Raw genomic sequence first — 17071 nt, 5'->3', positions numbered from 1 at the left:
CACAGGGTGTCTGTTGTGGGGAAGGGAAGGGAAAGGAGTTTGTAAGCCGCTCTGAGACTCCTTCGGGTTGTGAAGGGCGGGGTATAAATCCAATCTCTTCTTCTCCTCCTCTTCTTAATAACTTCTCCTCCTTGAATTTGTCTTGTCCCTCTTCTAAAGCCAGCTGTGTCAGTGGCCAGCACGGTATCTTGGGTCTATGAATCCCACCAATTGTGTTGCACACAGGAATGCTTGCTTTGTCTGTTGTCTGTCACCGACCCATTTCAGTGGGTGAGCCCAACTGCTAGCATTATGGAGGGGGAGGGACAGATCAACACCCTTTCTCCATGCCCTCTGTCGTTTTACAAACCCCAGTCTAATACACCCCTTTCCCCAGTCAGAATGCTAGACTGGACGGATCCACGAGTCCGCATGTCGCAATGGCCCTGTATTCCCGCCCTGGATCCGCAATCGTTTTGTGGACTGCATTGCTGGCAACGTGGAGAGACGTCTTGCTGATGGCTGCCATGGGATTGAGACAGAAGGGAAGACTTTTATTTTGGTGGCTGCTCCCCGCCGGTCTGTTCTGCGGAATGGCCATTGGGTGGCGCCCGTCTCCTACTCGTCGTGCCACGTCTGCCTTTCCGCAAAGGGCTGGGTCGGCCTGGGTGGCCTACTTCGGAGGAAAGTCAAGGCCCGCGGCCTTTTGTGTAGCGCTCCTTTCCCATTTACTGGTAGCCAAGGGATCTCGGGCTGGTTCTCAGCTTGCCTGCCTTCTCTCCGGCCCCGGGTCTGTTAGGACAAACCTTTAGCCATGCCAGGCTGGCGGAAACCCGGCACAAGAAGTGCCGCATTCATTGCGTGCCTCATGGAAGCCACAATGGCAGTGGTGGCCATGTACTAAGGCTGTGGGATTTTGGATAGTGGTCACCAGCCTACTGCGTAAGATATTTTTTTGCTTTTCAAATCACGTCGTTAGTGCCTTGTTGCATCGCCTTGAACTCTTGTTTCAAGGTCCCTGTTGGAGAACTGTTGAGAATTTTTGACTTTATGTGTTTCTTAATCCAATTGGCAAAATATTGAAGAAGTGGAAGCACCCCCCCCCCCCCCCCAAATGAGACTGGCTTTGGGAAGTATGGGCGTTATTGGATATGAGCCACATATCCTAAAGACAACGTGAGCTATTTAACCAGTCTTGACTAGGTGGGGAACAGCTTAATATATTGTGGATATACATTCGGAGGCTCTGACCCAGGTTTGGAGTATTTTGGGATGGATGGGAGCACGGAAATATTTGTTGCATGGTCTGCCTGGTTTAACCTTGGCATCATGTGTGCGCCTGATAATAAAGTTATTATTGAGATCTGGGTTCAAATATGCCCTTCTCCATGCTGAGAAGCTTACAGGGTGACCTTGGGCAGGTCATCTCTCTCAAAAGGCCAATGCTATGCTGGGGATTATTAGGAAGGGTATTGAAAACAGATCAGCCAATATCATAATGCCCCTATATAAACCAATGGTGCGACCTCATTTGGAATACTGTGTGCAGTTCTGGTCACCACATCTTAAAAAAGATATTATAGTTTTGGAAAAAGTGCAGAAAAGGGCAACTCGAATGATAAAAGGGTTGGAACACTTTCCCTATGAGGAAAGGTTAAGGCGCTTAGGGCTCTTTAGCTTGGAGAAACGACGACTGAGGGGAGACATGATTGAGGTTTATAGGATTAGGCATGGGATAGAGCAGGTAGAGAAAGAGGTACTTTTCTCCCTTTCTCACAATGCAAGAACTCGTGGGCACTCAATGAAATTGCTGAGCGGTCGGGTTAGAATGGATAAAAGGAAGTACTTCTTCACCCAAAGAGTGATTAACACTTGGAATTCACTGCCACAGGAAGTGGTGGCGGCTACAAGCATGAACAGCTTCAAAAGGGAATTAGATAAGCATATGGAGCAGAGGTCCATCAGTGGCTATTAGCCACAAGGTACAGATAGGGGCTCTGGGGCAAGTGATGCTCTGTCTTCTTGGTGCTAGGGGGGGTCAACAGTGGGAGGGCTTCTAATGTCCTGGCCCCACTGGTGGACCTTCTGATGGCACCTGGTATTTCTGGCCACTGTATGACACAGAGTGTTGGACTGGATGGGCCTTTGGGCTGATCCAACATTGGCGTCTCTTATGTTCTTAACCTAACCTATCTTGCAGGGTGGTTGTGAAGATAAAATGGAGGGAACCATATGAACCAAATGCCTTGAGATCTTTGGAGAAGGATGGAAAAACAAAATCCAGTATCAATTTGTAATTATTTCCCCCTCCGTACAGAGAGAAAGGACACCCATCCTTTCTTCAGTTTGTACCCAATCAATACCTATTTCTGTCTATAGGTTGGCCATTTCTGGATTGATACCCCAACCTATACTACCCAAAGGAATCTCAGAGCAGCTTACAATCTCCTTTCCCTTCCCCTCCGCACAACAGACACCCTGTGAGGTAGGTGGGGCTGAGAGAGCTCTTTCGAGAACTGCTCATGAGAGAACAGCTCTGAGAGAACTTGTAACTGAACATCAGGCTTGTGAGGCAACAATCAAAATGAATGGCAGTAGGTTCCCAAGGGAGAAAATGCAGTATTTTTTTTTACACAGTGCAATGTTAACACGGAACTAAAAACAAACAACCCCCTCCCCCCAAGATTTGTTGAAGGACATAAGCTTTAGCTGGCTTTTAAAAAGGGGACTAGATAGGCACAGATAGATCTGTTCACCGTGATAGCTAAGAGGAACCTCCATGTACACTGGCAGTATACCAGGTTTTTTTTGGGGGGGGGGGACGGCAGAGGAAGTCTGTTGGTTTCCTGCCAAGCTTGGTGACCTTTGAAGCATTCTGGCTGGATTTTGTTGAAAATAGTATGCTGGAGTAAAAAGAGTTTGGGCATCTCCAATTAAAGGCTCTCAAGTATGGCTTGATATCCGGAGAGTTTCTGCCCATTGGAAGAGATACAGTTGACTTAGATGGGCCAATGGCAGCTTCATACAGCATTTACTTACAACTTCTGTCCAGAAGAAGAAGAAGAGATTGGATTTATACCCCACCCTTCACTACCCGAAGGTGCCTCAGAGCGACTTACAGTCCCTTTCCCTTTCCCTCCCCACAACAGACACCCTGTGAGGTAGGTGGGGCTGAGAGCTCTCTCTTGAGAACTGCCCTTGAGAGAACAGCTCTGAAAGAACTTATGACTGACCCAAGATCACACCAGCAGCTGCATGTGGAGGAGTGGGGAATCAAACCCAGTTCTCCCAGGTTAGAGTCCATGCTCTTAACCACTACACCAAACTGGCTCTCTGACCTAGTTGGAACAATGCTCTTATTCAGTGCCAAGCAGTTTGATGTGGTCCGACAGCCCTAGGGCTGCCAAGCTGCGGCGGGGGATCCGTGCGTCTTCACAGGATCCCTGCCGCGGGGACAGCGATACGCGTTGCACCACCGTCGCCAGGATGTGACACTACACGTCGCTCTGGCAACGGAGTCCTGTTGCCAGAGCGACGCGTAGCGTCACATCCTGGCGACGGTGGTGCAACGCGTATTGCTGTCCCCCGTGGCAGGGATCCTGTGAAGACGCACGGATCCCCCGCCGCGGCTTGGCAGCCCTAGACAGCCCCCTGATCCAGCAGGGCATTTCTCCCGGTTGTAACCCAAGGGATTTGAGTTTAGACCTGCTCTCAACCACAGAATTAAGTCTCTCTCTCTCTCTTGGCCTAACCTAACCCACCTGAGAGGTCAAAATAATAGGAGGTAGGGGGAAGCACCCCCTGACCCCACCTGTACATGCTCAGTTAGGCAGTATGCCTGCCTGCCACATACATTTATTTTGCCACAAGCAAGGAAAATATAATCTGAAGAAGCCCAACTGGTCCATGTGATGCCCCCAAGCCCTAAAGTGCTCAGTGTGTGTGTTTGGGGTGGGGAATGCCAAAGGAGAGGAGGTCCCCTACTGAATGCTGATTGTAACAGGACTGATTGTAATTTCTCTTCTACCAGGGGAAGCCTGCTCCTCCCCGCTTTCACCTAAAGTGCATCTTCTCTTGATTGTCAAAAGGCGTGATGAGCATAACCAACACAGAAAGCTTTTCAGCACGCATCCCCTCCTGGAGAATCAACACCCTCTCCTTTGTCTTTGCAAGGCTGCTAAGAGAGTTAATTGTTGCCCAAGCTCAAGTGTCGCTTTCTGGTGTTTCCCAAAGTGGCTGACGGTTGAATGTCATTCCCTCCCCCTTGAAAAATCCTGCTATTAACATAATTCATATGCTTGGCTACCAAGAAGGGCAAGAAGGGTGTGTGTGTGAGGGGGAAGTGTTGGGGATACAGGAGGGGATTTGCAGAACATAAACTTGCTTTTCAACGTTTGCAAAGGTTTGTTTTGGCTCTAGGGTTTTTGGCAAGGCATTTAAAGTTAGTCCTCTGCAAATTAACTGCTGTTCCAGATCATTTCATTAATCTGGGAGATTTATGTTAGAAATGAATGCTTGGGATGCTGGTATATTTCCTTCCCTCTGATCAATTTTGTATCTGAATTGTATCCAAACAATTTGGGTTGTGCTTTGGTTAATAAAAGGATCTAAGAAAGACCTTCCAGGTCAGATCAAAGGTCCATCTAACCCAGCATCTGGTTTTCAACTTGATGAAAACCCCAGGTCCACATGGTTTTTCTCCTGTTGATACCGCCCCCCTCCCCTGTAACCACTATTCAAAGGGCACTAACCCTGATGGTTCCCTTTAGCCATTCTAGTTTATAGCCACCAATCTAGTTCCTTTTTAATGCTATCTAAGCTACTGGCCATCATGTGGCAGTGAGTTTCAAACGCTATTTATAGTTAGTATAAGAATGAATGCTTTCCCTCACTCTGTCCTGAATCTACTGAATTTCATTGGGTAACCTCCCCCCCCCCAGATACGTTCTAGTATTATGGGAGAGGGGGAACACATTATATGACGTTTTCCCACATCATGCATAATTTTATAAATTCTGATCATGTCGCTAGACCTTTAGATGCCTCCCCGTCCAACCCAAAACACTTCCATTTCTTTAGCCATTTTTCCTTTCATTGTTGTTGTTGTTCAGTGGCACAGTCGAGTCTGACTCTTCGCGGCCCCATGGACCACATCACGCCAGGCCCTCCTGTCTTCCGCCGTCCTCCGGAGTCCATCGTGATTGTGTTTTGTTCTGCACCTTTTCTCATTTAATAAATTTAACATCTGTTTACCAAAGAGTGAGGAAAAGATGGGGGGATACTTTAAAGCGATTTCTGAGCAATGGATGTTTGCAGGGCTATTTTTGGGCAGGAACGCACAGGAACGGAATTCCGGCTGGCTCCCAAGTTGGCCACGCCCAGCAGGAACTCATTCGCATAATAGGCCACACCCAACACCAGGAACTCATTAGGATTGGCTACATTAGGGGTGTGTGGCCTAACATGCAAAGGAGTTCCTGCTACAAAAAAGCCCTGGGTTTTGACAACAAACAAGGTAAACAGAATAACAAGCAAAAGGTGGGTGTAGCTGGATAACCACACTTCTGGTAACATGGAGGTGTGGCCTAATGTGCTAATGAGCTGTGCTGTCAGGGGTGTGGCCCAATAGGCTAATGAGTTCCTGCTGTTGGGTGTGGCCTATTATGCTAATGAGTTCCTGCTGGGCTTTTTCTACAAAAAGAGCCCTGGATGTTTGAGACATAGACTCTGTCGGTCACTCTTAAGCTGTTCTCTGCAGTGTACTTTCAGATGGTATGACAAAAAAGAAGCTGCTGGTGACTAGATCTTGCATGTTGTAGGCGTTGCACAAAGCAGCTGCGGTGTGGAGGCAGAGTAGGCCCAGGTTTTTGGGTGCCCGAGGCAGACTATGGCTTTTGGCACCCACACGTCTAGTAGAGAGAAGAATGAGAAGTCTAGAATGAATTATTTACTTACTGGGCATTCAGAATGAACAATGTAAAGATCAAAATAGATACGCTCTTTGACAGCAGCTATCGCAGCTATAGAAGACCAGAGTTGATTCCAGAAGCCAGTTAATTGTTAATCTTCCCTTCGAGCCGATAGAGAAGGCTCCTCTCGCCTTTTTGGTGCCTCACAAAGTTTGGTGCATTAGGCCTAGGTTTGCCTGGTAGTCAGGCTGGTCATGTGTTGAGGCCTCTGAAGTGGTCTTCCACAGGGGCCATAAGGAAAGACTGGGTCCTGAACAGCTAATAGAGGAGGTAGAAGAAGAAGAGATTGGATTTATACCCCACCCTTCACTCGGAGTCTCAGAGCAGCTTACAGACTCCTTTCCCTTCCCCTTCCCACAACAGACATCCTGTGAGGTAGGTGGGGCTGAGAGAGCTCTTTCCAGAACTGTCCTTGAGAGAACAACTCTGACAAAACTATGGTTTGCCCAAGGTCATCCAGCAGCTGCAGGTGGAGGAGTGGGGAATCAAACCTGGTTCTCCCAGATTAGAGTTCACGCACTTGACCACTACACCAAACTGGCTGGTGGCCATCTACACTGCTTGTAAATACTGCCAGGTTCAGCCCCAGGTAACTCCAGTTAAAGAGGCTCCTAGGTTGCAGATGCAGAAATACTGTTGTTTTAGGCGTGGGAGAACTACTGCCCAATCAGAGTGGACAATACTGAACTGGAACTTTTTTGAGACTGTGGACATATTTGGAATTGTGAGGCAGGGTGGTGGGCACAATAACAAAATGGCCACCGTGGGAGGCGGAGCCAACCACAAAATGGCTGCTGCAGATGGCAGGGCCACACACACAAACACACACAGAGGTAGCCCAAGTGCAAGGTACAAGATGAGCAATTTTAAAAAATACACTGGGTGTTGTGTACTGAGTTTGACTGATCCCTGAACTAGTACCTAGATCTGGTTGAGCTTGTTTCCCCCGAACAATAGCTTGCTAGGATCCTGGAGTAGACCAGCAGAGAAATAGTGTTATGTAAATAGCCTATCGTTGGGAGTGGGGTATGTTTCAGGTGTGGTGTTTGCATGCTTAAAAACAGGGCAGCTGCCCTGGAGTTTGGCTTGTAGTGTTCCTGAAATCACTTAATAAAGTAGAGCTGTTTCACTGCAGTGTGTCCAGAACCCCATATTTAACACTGGGAAAGAGGAGTGTGAGAGAGAATACCAACACTGTGAAGATATTTGCTGCTGAAACATTTTTAAAAAATTATCAAGAGTTACAGTGGTAAATCAGAGAGGCCCTGCTGGGACCCACCCACCCACGGATCCCGGTTTAATACAATATGAGGTAGGTTCTGTATGTGTTGGCAGAGTTTAAATAAGCAAGAAAGTGGAAAACTGACAGTTTGGAGGAAAATAAGTAGGTTTATTACAGAAGAGCAAACTGTTATAGAACATGCAGAGAGAAAGCCTAAATACCAGCCAGTCTAACTGCTGTGAGAGGAGCAAAGAACAACAGGAAGCTCTGCAGGAGCAGGAAGTCTCCAGAAGAGCCAATCAGGAGATAGCAAGGACACAATTTGAAATTATGGGCAGTTGCTAATCTTGCTGTGCTAACTACAAATCCTTTAACTTGCCCTCCTGCAGGGTAGTCTTCATATCTTCTTCACGGGGCTGTACTACAGACCATGCATATTCCAACAATATGTTCACTTTTCTAACTCAGTGATACTGAATATGTGCAAACTCAACACTTCCCATTTCCCAGCAGGCAATGCTCACTCTTTCCCTCACCTTTTTTTTCCCTAACCACTTTCACCTATCTGGTTAAGTTTCACCGCATACTGCCTCTGACTACAGAAGGAAGTAAGGTTTTTTTTTTTTAAATCAGAGGCATTTCATTGGGCTACCCATATTGTCGTGAAGTCTACAGATTGTTCTGCTATATCGTGATGACAGGGCAGCCTCCAAGCGTCCTGCTCCAACTTCAGCAAAACCAAAGCTACAAAGGACCGATATCTTAAAATCCATTTTTAGACCAGGTTAACATTTTGCAAGCTGACAAGTTTTATTTTTTGCCACCATGTATCCAAAAGGGTCATTGGCAATGCTCCCTCTAAGCTGTGGAGTCTTGTGAGCAAAAATTCTACTGTGTGAGCTACTGGCCTCAAAGTTGTGAGCGAGCGATTTGGCTGCTGCATCAATCAGTTTGCTCTGGAGCCCTCCTTCCTGAGCGAAGACAAAAATGTGTGAGCCGGAGGCTAAAAAACTGTGAGCTAGCTCACACTAACTCAGCTTAGAGGGAACACTGGTCATTGGTATGACTCATAAGAGGTTCTGAAAACAAAATGCAAACAAAACAAAAACAAAATGCATCTTTAAATACATTTCAAGACATTTCAATAATTCTGTGCGGTTTTGACCCTTTGAGGTATGTCTCTGCCTGTGTCTTAGCACTATTATCAATATTTTTTAAACTATTTTGATGTCATACCCCCCTGAACACCTGTGTGATGCTGCCTGCCTTCCTTCCTCCACACCAGTCTTCAAAAGCCACCTTTTCTGGGATGTCCTTTGCCTACTGAAGCTTGACTGAAATTACCTCCAGATTGTAAAGCAGGAGGAGGCGAGAAGAACGACATAAACTCCTTTGGGGAGAAAGGCGCGGAATAAATGAAGCGAATAGACACAAGACTGTAAATCTGCCTTCCTACATGGTCATCAGTTGATTTAGAAACCAGAGCCAAGTGCATTTAAAATCTGCCTGACCAGGATGAGTTCCCCCTGGAGAAAATGGCTGCTTTGAAGGGTGGAGTCTATGAAATTATACCCTTCTGAGGTCCCTGCCAACAAAATTATGGAATTATACCCTGCCAACAAAAGTCCGCATGGTCAAAGCAATGGTATTCCTAGTACTCATGTATGGCTGCGAGAGTTGGACTATAAGGAAGGCCGAGCGCCGAAGAATAGATTCTTTTGAACTATGGTGCTGGAGAAGACTCTTGAGAGTCCCTTGGACTGCAAGGGGATCAAATCAGTCAATCCTCAAAGAAATCAACCCTGACTGTTCCCTGGAAGGCCAGATAATGAAACTGAAGCTCAAATACTTTGGCCACCAAATGAGAAGGGAGCACTCACTGGAGAAGACCCTGATGCTGGGAAAGATCGAAGGTCAAAGAAGACGGGGACGGCAAAGGATGAGATGGTTAGACAGTGTCATAGATGCAATGAACATGAAATTGAGCAAAATTCAAGGATGGCGGTCCATGGAGTTGCGAAGAGTCGGGACTCGACTGTGTGACTGAACAACAACGAGGTCCGACCCCTCCCCAAGCCCCACTGTCCTCAGGCTCCACCCCCCAAATCTCCAGGAATTTCTCAATCCAGAGCTGGCAAGTGGCAACCCTATGTGTTTTTCACATATGCACACTGAGGAGGGGGGGGGGCTGAAAACTAGCTTGTGTGAATTTGGTCTGATCATCGTTGAGTGCAAGATGCCATGTATTGGAGACCCGGGGTTGGCTCCTATGGTATGTGATTCAGGGATTGTAGTGTTGAACTGGCTGTTGCCCTGGGGGTGGGGGGGGTGGGTTAAAAACCCTGTTCCTGCACATTGTGTCAGGGAATGAAGTTGCCTCCTCCCCAGGCTGACGTTGAACCATGCAAAGAAAAATATCGAGTGCCTGTCTTTTTTTCTAAGAGAGCTATATTAGTGCCCCCCCCGTCAACTGGGAAAACGGTGCAAGGAAAAGGATTGGCCGTTTCCTCCCTAGCCCTGCTTTTCAAGGCTAGACTGTGCATTTAGGTATCCTGGTGGGCCGCAGCCGTGTTGGTCTGAAGCAACAGAACAACGTTCGAGTCCAGTGGCACCTTATTTTTTTAATTTTTTAATATTTATTAAGAGCAAGTATAACTTATAACATGTACAATACCTGCAAAACAGTATACAAAAGTTCTGAGAATCCAACATTACAAGCCAGCCAGTTAATCACCAACAAAGTTGTCATCATACATCAATAGTTATAACATAGTAACATACTAATGTAGTATCAGATCTGTTCCCATAGATAAGAATGACTTTTGAACTATAAATCCCAAATAATGGAGTCAGGTTTAAACTACAACAAATTTAGGAGTCTGCTACTCTGAACAACAAGAGGAGTCTAACAAAGTGTCATTCTGGGTATAAGCTTTCGTGTGCGTGCACACTTCTTTAAATATTTGAGGTAGGTTAAGATAAACTTTGTTGGTCTTAAAGGTGCCACTGGACTCAAACTTTGTTCTTTAGGGATTCTGTCATTGGTTCTTCAATTAAACCCGAACTTTGACCCTAATTGAACTGAGGGCATGTTTTTCCAAGTTATTATATTTAATAGTATTAAAATCAAGCAATCAGTGCTGCCAATGCGCTTGGCGCTTCACAGAGTCCAAGGAGAGACTGGTGGTAATAATCTTACTCCTGCTTGCCAGATGGTGTTGTCATTTCCTTCATTTGGTGTTCTGTAAGTGTACACACTTAATTCTCACTAGTGAAGTTTTTTTTAACAAGACCTTATGGCAGTAAAAAAAAAGAAAGGAATTATTCGTTCCACGGTCGCTATAATACTAGCTAGAGTGCAGGATTTGACACAAGAAAACCAGGGCAAAATCCCTGCTTAGCTAGATCACTGGGTATCCCTGGGGAAGATGATGTCTTTCAGTCAAACCTCCTCCCTCCCTCCCACCCCCACAGGCAGATAAAGTGATGTAAGAATTGCAGTAGAAGCAGCCAGATGGTCTCTCTCTCTCTCTCTCTTTTTAACCATCCAGGAAGTTGAAAGGTATTCCATTTGTTGAAGTTTCATGCAACCATTCTGCAAAATGGGCATTTAAACTAAGCCTGAAATCTATAGAAGAGAATCCAGGGATTTTAAACATTTTTTTTTTAATGCAGAATAACAGATCCAAGAAATAACAAGGAAAAATGCCTTGTGTGTTTATTTAAAATGGGCCGGATTAGTGAAATGTTGCTCATTGAAAAGGAAATTCAGACATGAAGCTGCTGTGCTGGGAGTTCATTGGCAAATTTGACCCTATCAGTAGTAGGCTCCAGAGGCACTGGAAGTAACTGACTCCAGAAAGCAATTCTCTTTCTTGGTGCGTTAATTCTGAAGGTGTAGCCCTATTAGTCTGTTGGAGCAAAATAAAACAGATCAGCAGCACCTTAAAGATTAATCAATTTTTTTGAGCCAAAGTTCACCTCATCAGATTTAGGTGTTGATGTACACTATGTACCTGGTTTTTGCCAGTTCTTCACCAGCCGTTGGTTGTGGGTCACACCCTCTCTAATTGGATTTTTTACTAGGTCTCCTTGTCATGTGACACACATCTGTCCCTTGATTTGCTAGCCCTTCTGGCCTCACTTTGTAGAAACTGCTCCTCCTGTTGTGTCAGCATTTCTTTTCTCCAGATATTGTTTCAACTGCCACCAATGACATCAGATCACAGGTAAGAAGCAAACAGGCACCTGTCCACTATGAGCTTGGATCCAGCTCCAGCTGAGAATCCCCTCTCCCGGGAACACTTTTTCTACTTTGTCATTCGCATTGGATTTTGGATCCTGCAAGCCGCCATGGGAGTGAAAAGCAGGATTAAAAAAATAACAAAAAAACAAGTCCCTGTGATGATTGAGGTTGACGACAGCATGCCTCCGATCAAGAGGGTTGGCGGCCCAGGAAAGCTTATGCCTCACTATAAATCTATTTAAAGTGTGCAGAGGCGTTCTTTGCCGTCTTCATTTTCTTTTTGCATCATTTCCTTGCCCCACCCCATAGACTCCAGTTGCCCTACGAGAAGCCATGCAGACATTGTTTTCATATAGATCTGGTGGAAACCAATTATTACTGAAGGAGGCAGACACTCGGTCGCTCACTTCTTTGCACGGTTTCTAATTTAGGGAATAGGTTGCGTTCTCCCACCATGACCTTGAGAAGAGTTGCCTGAGTCTTCGTACAAAAGGAACCCTGGATCCTGGCGATGCTTTATCTTCCCTCCGCCTCCGACCAGCTGCGGCCAACTCCCCCCGCCCCGCGTGGCCACGTGCTTCCCTAGCGCCACGCGCGAAAGATCGCTGTACGGCAAGAGAACCTCATGGGAGACGCCATTATGTGGGGGTGGCGCACGCGCAGCCACTCTCGGGAGGAGGCGGGTGTTTCCCTCCCTCGCGAATGAATGAAGTGGGTGGGGGAGGGGCGCGCGCGCAGCGAGCGAGGGAAGTCTCCGAAAGGGGCGGGGCCACGCTCCGGGGCTGCTCCGGCCATGGCCACAGTGGATGCTGAGGTGAGTACGAGCGCCGGCGGCGTCCACCTCCCCCCCAGGCGGGGGCGGGAGAGAAATGAGGGGAAGGGCGGGCTTGGGCCTCGAATGGTATCTCCCAAAACTAAACGCGTTCCAACCGAAGCTTTGCACACGACTCGCTCCTGCTCTCTAGATCTCCTCCCCCCCCGCCATATTATGGTTCAGCCCGGTTCCTCTTAAGGCCAAACCTGCGTGGGCCGTTGCCATTGTGTGCGTACGGAGGGTTGGGGGAGCGGTGGAAGTAGAGGACAGAAGGAAACCCGGAACCCTGCATAACGAACGCTTTTGATGCTGGGAAGAGGTGTCGGATAAGATAGCCATGCAGATTTCAGGGTGGCATAAGAAGTGGTGGTTATGCAGAGTACCGGGTTCGGCGTGGCTCCTTTCCAAGCCCTGTTGGCACTTAGCCATGCTCAGTCCGGGGAGTAGGGGAAAGGCGGGGCAAATTAAAGGGGGGAAGTAAACGAAATCTATGCAGCTACATTTATGTTTTATTCAGGGCACGGGGCCCAGTGGCAGATATGAGCTGTCCTGGGTGTGGGGCTTAATATCTAGTTAATAGAAGCTGGAAGGGTCATTTTTTTTTTTTAGCATTGGCCAGGATACTTTAGTTGGGATGTGGGCTCCATGCAGAAGCTTCTTCCATTGTATTTCTGATTGGAAGCTTATTTATTATTGTTCCTCGTCTACTTTATTATTATATACACTTTAATACACATTTGTTAATGATTTGTTAATTATAGTATTAGCCTATTTTTAGTATTACTAAGACTCTTTATCATTAATTGATTTTAATAATCATTGTTGAGACGGCTGTCACTAATAAATTCGAGGGCTATATTATTTTCTTTTTCATATGCTTTGTGCATATGCTGCACTGCCAGTCAAATTGACTTCCGAAGTAGCTTCCAATTTACAGACAAGATCAAAACTGCCAGCTACCAAATAATTAAATGGTTATAGAAGTGTTATTTATTTTAAAAAATCTTTAGAGACTCCGTTAGTCCAAAGTGGTTTATAATCACGAACACAGATCAAGGAACAAAGTTAAGAAACATTATGCAACAGCAGCGGTTGGTACATTATTTGACTGAAACAAAAGTCAAGTGGCATCTTAAAGACTTAACGATATTTATTCCCATCAAAGCTCACTTCCAGATGCAAATAAAAATAATTTTCCTCCTTTTAACAGTGCCTGCCAAAATACAGTTCTGGGCTGGTTTGGGATATTGTTCCATCACAAAAAGACCCTTTGGAAAAGGGCAGTTTTGCAGGTTTTATGAAAGTCCATCCTTGCATACCATCTCCAGAAGACTGTTCTGTGCTAGGGCAGTAATTTTAAAACTCTGGGGACAGAGACAGACTGTGCCAGAGGAGGGACTGAAACTGAAATAACTGCAAGGATTGCAATTAACAAGGAGAGGCAATCCTGCAGATATGTAGGTCCCACACTGTGAAGGGCTTTTAAGGTCAATGGCAGCACTTTGAAGTTCAGGTGGGAAAAAATAGTTAACCAGTGCAACTGCTTTCAAATTGGTGCAATATGCATAACATCAAAGCACCCTAACAAAGTTTAGTTAGTTTAGTTTATTTCTATCCCACTCCTTTTCCCGCAAGCAAGACTCAGGGTGGTGTACAACATATATATCAATACATAATAAAATACGTACAATACAGTTAAAATCTAGTGCTGTTCAGCAATTTAGTCTACTGTTGGGTGGTGCCACATATCTCTTCCGCAGAGCGATTGGCCACAGGTTACAGGGGGTCCCGTCTCTAGAAATTTTTAGGAAGTGCTGCAAGGGTATTTTATTTGTCAAGGTTTTTAGTGGGGTATAGACTGCAGGTATCTACTGGTGTTTTATTCTGCATGTTTTAAATTGTGATTTGTAAGCCACCTTGAAAGGTGAGATGAGATAGGCCAGAAATATTAAAATCAACTAAACATCAACCCTCCTATTTTTATGTTTAATAACAATAAAAAAACCTTTCCGACTGCCAGGGTAGTTTTAACTGCTGTTCTGGCCAGTAATTTAGCAATCCTTTGCCATATCATGGAGAAAAGGGGAGATCCAGCGCTGTCTGACTGAAATAAACTAGGCACATACAAATAAACAATGGTCTAGAGTGCCAGTCTTTCCTGTTGCGCAGTTACGAAGCCTGTCTGCGAAGGGAATCCTCCCCTGACAGCCTATCATTTCTTCCTAAGGGACAGCATTCAGTTGAGCCAACATAAATAGTCTTCTATATCTGAGCACTTTCAAAAACTCAAACTATAATAGCAAGGAGTTTGACAGGGAAAACCCCAAGTATAATGGAGAACATACTTTATGGGATCTCCAGTTTGGCTGGAGATCCTGGAGGTTTTTTGTCATCTTCTGGGGGTGGAACAGCAGTCACTGGGGGTGTGTGTGGGGGTATTTGTGAATTTCCTGCATTGTGCAGGGAGTTGGACTAGATGCCCCAGGAGGTCCCTTTCAACTCTATGATTCTGTGATTCTGTCTCCTACTAGTAATTAGGAAATCCAGTTCATTTTGTTGTTGTTCAGTCGCACAGTCGAGCCCGACTCTTCGTGACCCCATGAATCATCTCCCGCCAGGCCCTCCTGTCTTCTGCCGTCCTCTGAAGTTGGCTCAATTTCATGTTTGTTGCATCGATGACACTGTCTAACCATCTCATCCTTTGCCGTCCCCGTCTTCTTTGACCTTCAATCTTTCCCAGCATCAGGGTCTTCTCCAGTGAGTGCTCCCTTCTCATTTGGTGGCCAAAGTATTTGAGCTTCAGTTTCATTATCTGGCCTTCCAGGGAACAGTCAGGGTTGATTTCTTTTAGGATTGACTGATTTGTTCTTCTTGCAGTCCAAGGGACTCTCAAGAGTCTTCTCCAGCACCATAGTTCAAAAGAATCTATTCTTCGGCGCTTGGCCTTCCTTATAGTCCAACTCTCACAGCCATACATGACTACTGGGAATACCATTGCTTTGACCATGCGGACTTTTGTTGGCAGGGTGATGTCTCTACTTTTTATCATGCTGTTTAGGTTCACCATCGCTTTCCTCCCAAGGAGCAGGCGTCTTTTAATTTCATGGCTGCAGTCACAGTCTGCGGTGATCTGGGATCCCAGGAACGTGAAGTCTGTCACTACTTCCACGACTTCCCCTTCTATTTGCCAAGGAGTGATGGGGCCGGATGCCATGATCTTAGTTTTTTTGATGTTGAGCTTCAAGCCCACTTTTGCGCTCTCCTCTTTTACTCTGAGCAAGAGGCTCTTTAGATCCTTTTCACTTTCAGCCATTAGAGTGGTATCATCTGCATATCTGAGGTTGTTGATCTTTTCCCCAGCAATCTTAATTCCCGCTTGTGATTCATCCAGGCCAGCATTTCGCATGATGTACTCTGCATATATATTAAATAAGCAAGGTGACAGTATACATCCTTGTCGTACTCCTTTTCCTATGCTGAACCAATCAGTTGTTCCGTATCCGGTTCTAACTGTCGCTTCTTGGCCCTTATACAGGTTTCTCAAGAGACATGTGAGGTGGTCTGGTACTCCCATCTCTTTAAGGACCTGCCATAGTTTGTTGTGATCCACACAGTCAAAGGCTTTAGCATAGTCAATGAAGCAGAAGTAGATGTTTTTCTGGTACTCTCTTGCTTTCTCCATAATCCAGCGAATGTTGGCAATTTGATCTCTAGTTCCTCTACCTCTTCGAAACCCAGCTTGTACTTCTGGCAGTTCTCTATCCACGTACTGCTGAAGCCTAGCTTGTAGGATCTTGAGCATGACCTTGCTAGCGTGTGATATGAGTGCAATTGTGCGATAGTTTGAACATTCCTTGGCATTGCCCTTCTTTGGGATTGGAATGTATACTGACCTTTTCCAATCCTGTGGCCACTGTTGCATTGTCCAAATTTGCTGGCAAATGGAGTGCAGCACTTTAACAGCATCATCTTCTAAGACTTTGAATAGCTCAGCTGGAATACCATCACCTCCACTAGCTTTGTTGTTAGTAATGCTTTCTAAGGCCCATTTAACTTCACATTCCAGGATGTCTGGCTCGAGGGCAGTGATTATACCGTCTTGGTTGTCAAGGACATTGAGGTCTTTCTTGTATAGTTCTGTGTATTCTTGCCATCTTTTCCTAATCTCTTCTGCTTCTGTTAGGTCACTACCGTTTTTGTCCTTTATCATGGCCATCTTTGCATGGAACGCTCCCTTGATTTCTCCAATTTTCTTGAAGAGATCTCTAGTCCTTCCCATTCTATTGTTTTCTTCTACTACTTTCCGTCTTGGGTGGCCCTTCACGGCATAGCCCACAGCTTCATCGAACCACACAAGCCCCCTCGCCACGACAAGGCAGTGATCCATGAGGGGGATCCAGTTCATACAGGCTCTTTATTATAAGAGTTCATGAAGCTGTTATCCCTAAATCATCAACATCAGCTGTGGATATCCCCAATAGGATACAAATATTTGAATTAATACATTCGTTCTGTACTAATTGAAATTTCCAGGGGCAGTCCCACAAAGGGCACTTTGCAGTAGTCCTGTCTAGATGTTATGGAACCATGGATAGGTCAACAATGTCTAGAAGGGAGGACAATTTAAAAATCAAATGTAGATGAAATAAGATACTTATAATTGGACATATGGTAGCATTAAAGAAAGACTAAAAAATATATTTTTTCCCCTGAGGACTTCATTGTCTGTTGGAAATTTTGGAGAACACTAAAAATTCCTTCTGTTAAATTTTTGTCTTTTGGAATTAATGACATGCTTTTTTAAAGACTTTTTAAAAACTTATTTAGAATGTGTTAGTACA

At 45.6% G+C, this 17071-nt stretch overlaps 1 protein-coding gene across 1 annotated transcript in view; it reads left to right on the top strand.

The window, feature by feature from the left end:
- The first annotated feature begins 12188 nt into the window (after window positions 1-12188).
- Window positions 12189-17071, top strand: part of EHMT1 (euchromatic histone-lysine N-methyltransferase 1) — a 162924-nt gene continuing 158041 nt past the window's right edge. Inside the window, exon 1 of the mRNA XM_015421172.1 lies at window positions 12189-12230. Coding sequence (XP_015276658.1) covers window positions 12210-12230 — 21 coding nt within the window. The 5' untranslated portion in view covers window positions 12189-12209. The remainder of the gene's footprint in view (window positions 12231-17071) is intronic.

This window comes from Gekko japonicus, unplaced genomic scaffold, assembly GCF_001447785.1.
Source record: "Gekko japonicus isolate JY-2015 unplaced genomic scaffold, Gekko_japonicus_V1.1 scaffold40, whole genome shotgun sequence".
NCBI classification, from domain to species: Eukaryota; Metazoa; Chordata; class Lepidosauria; order Squamata; family Gekkonidae; genus Gekko; species Gekko japonicus.
The sequence above is the reverse complement of the archived record's forward strand: the minus strand, read 5'-3'. Positions and strand labels throughout refer to the sequence as shown.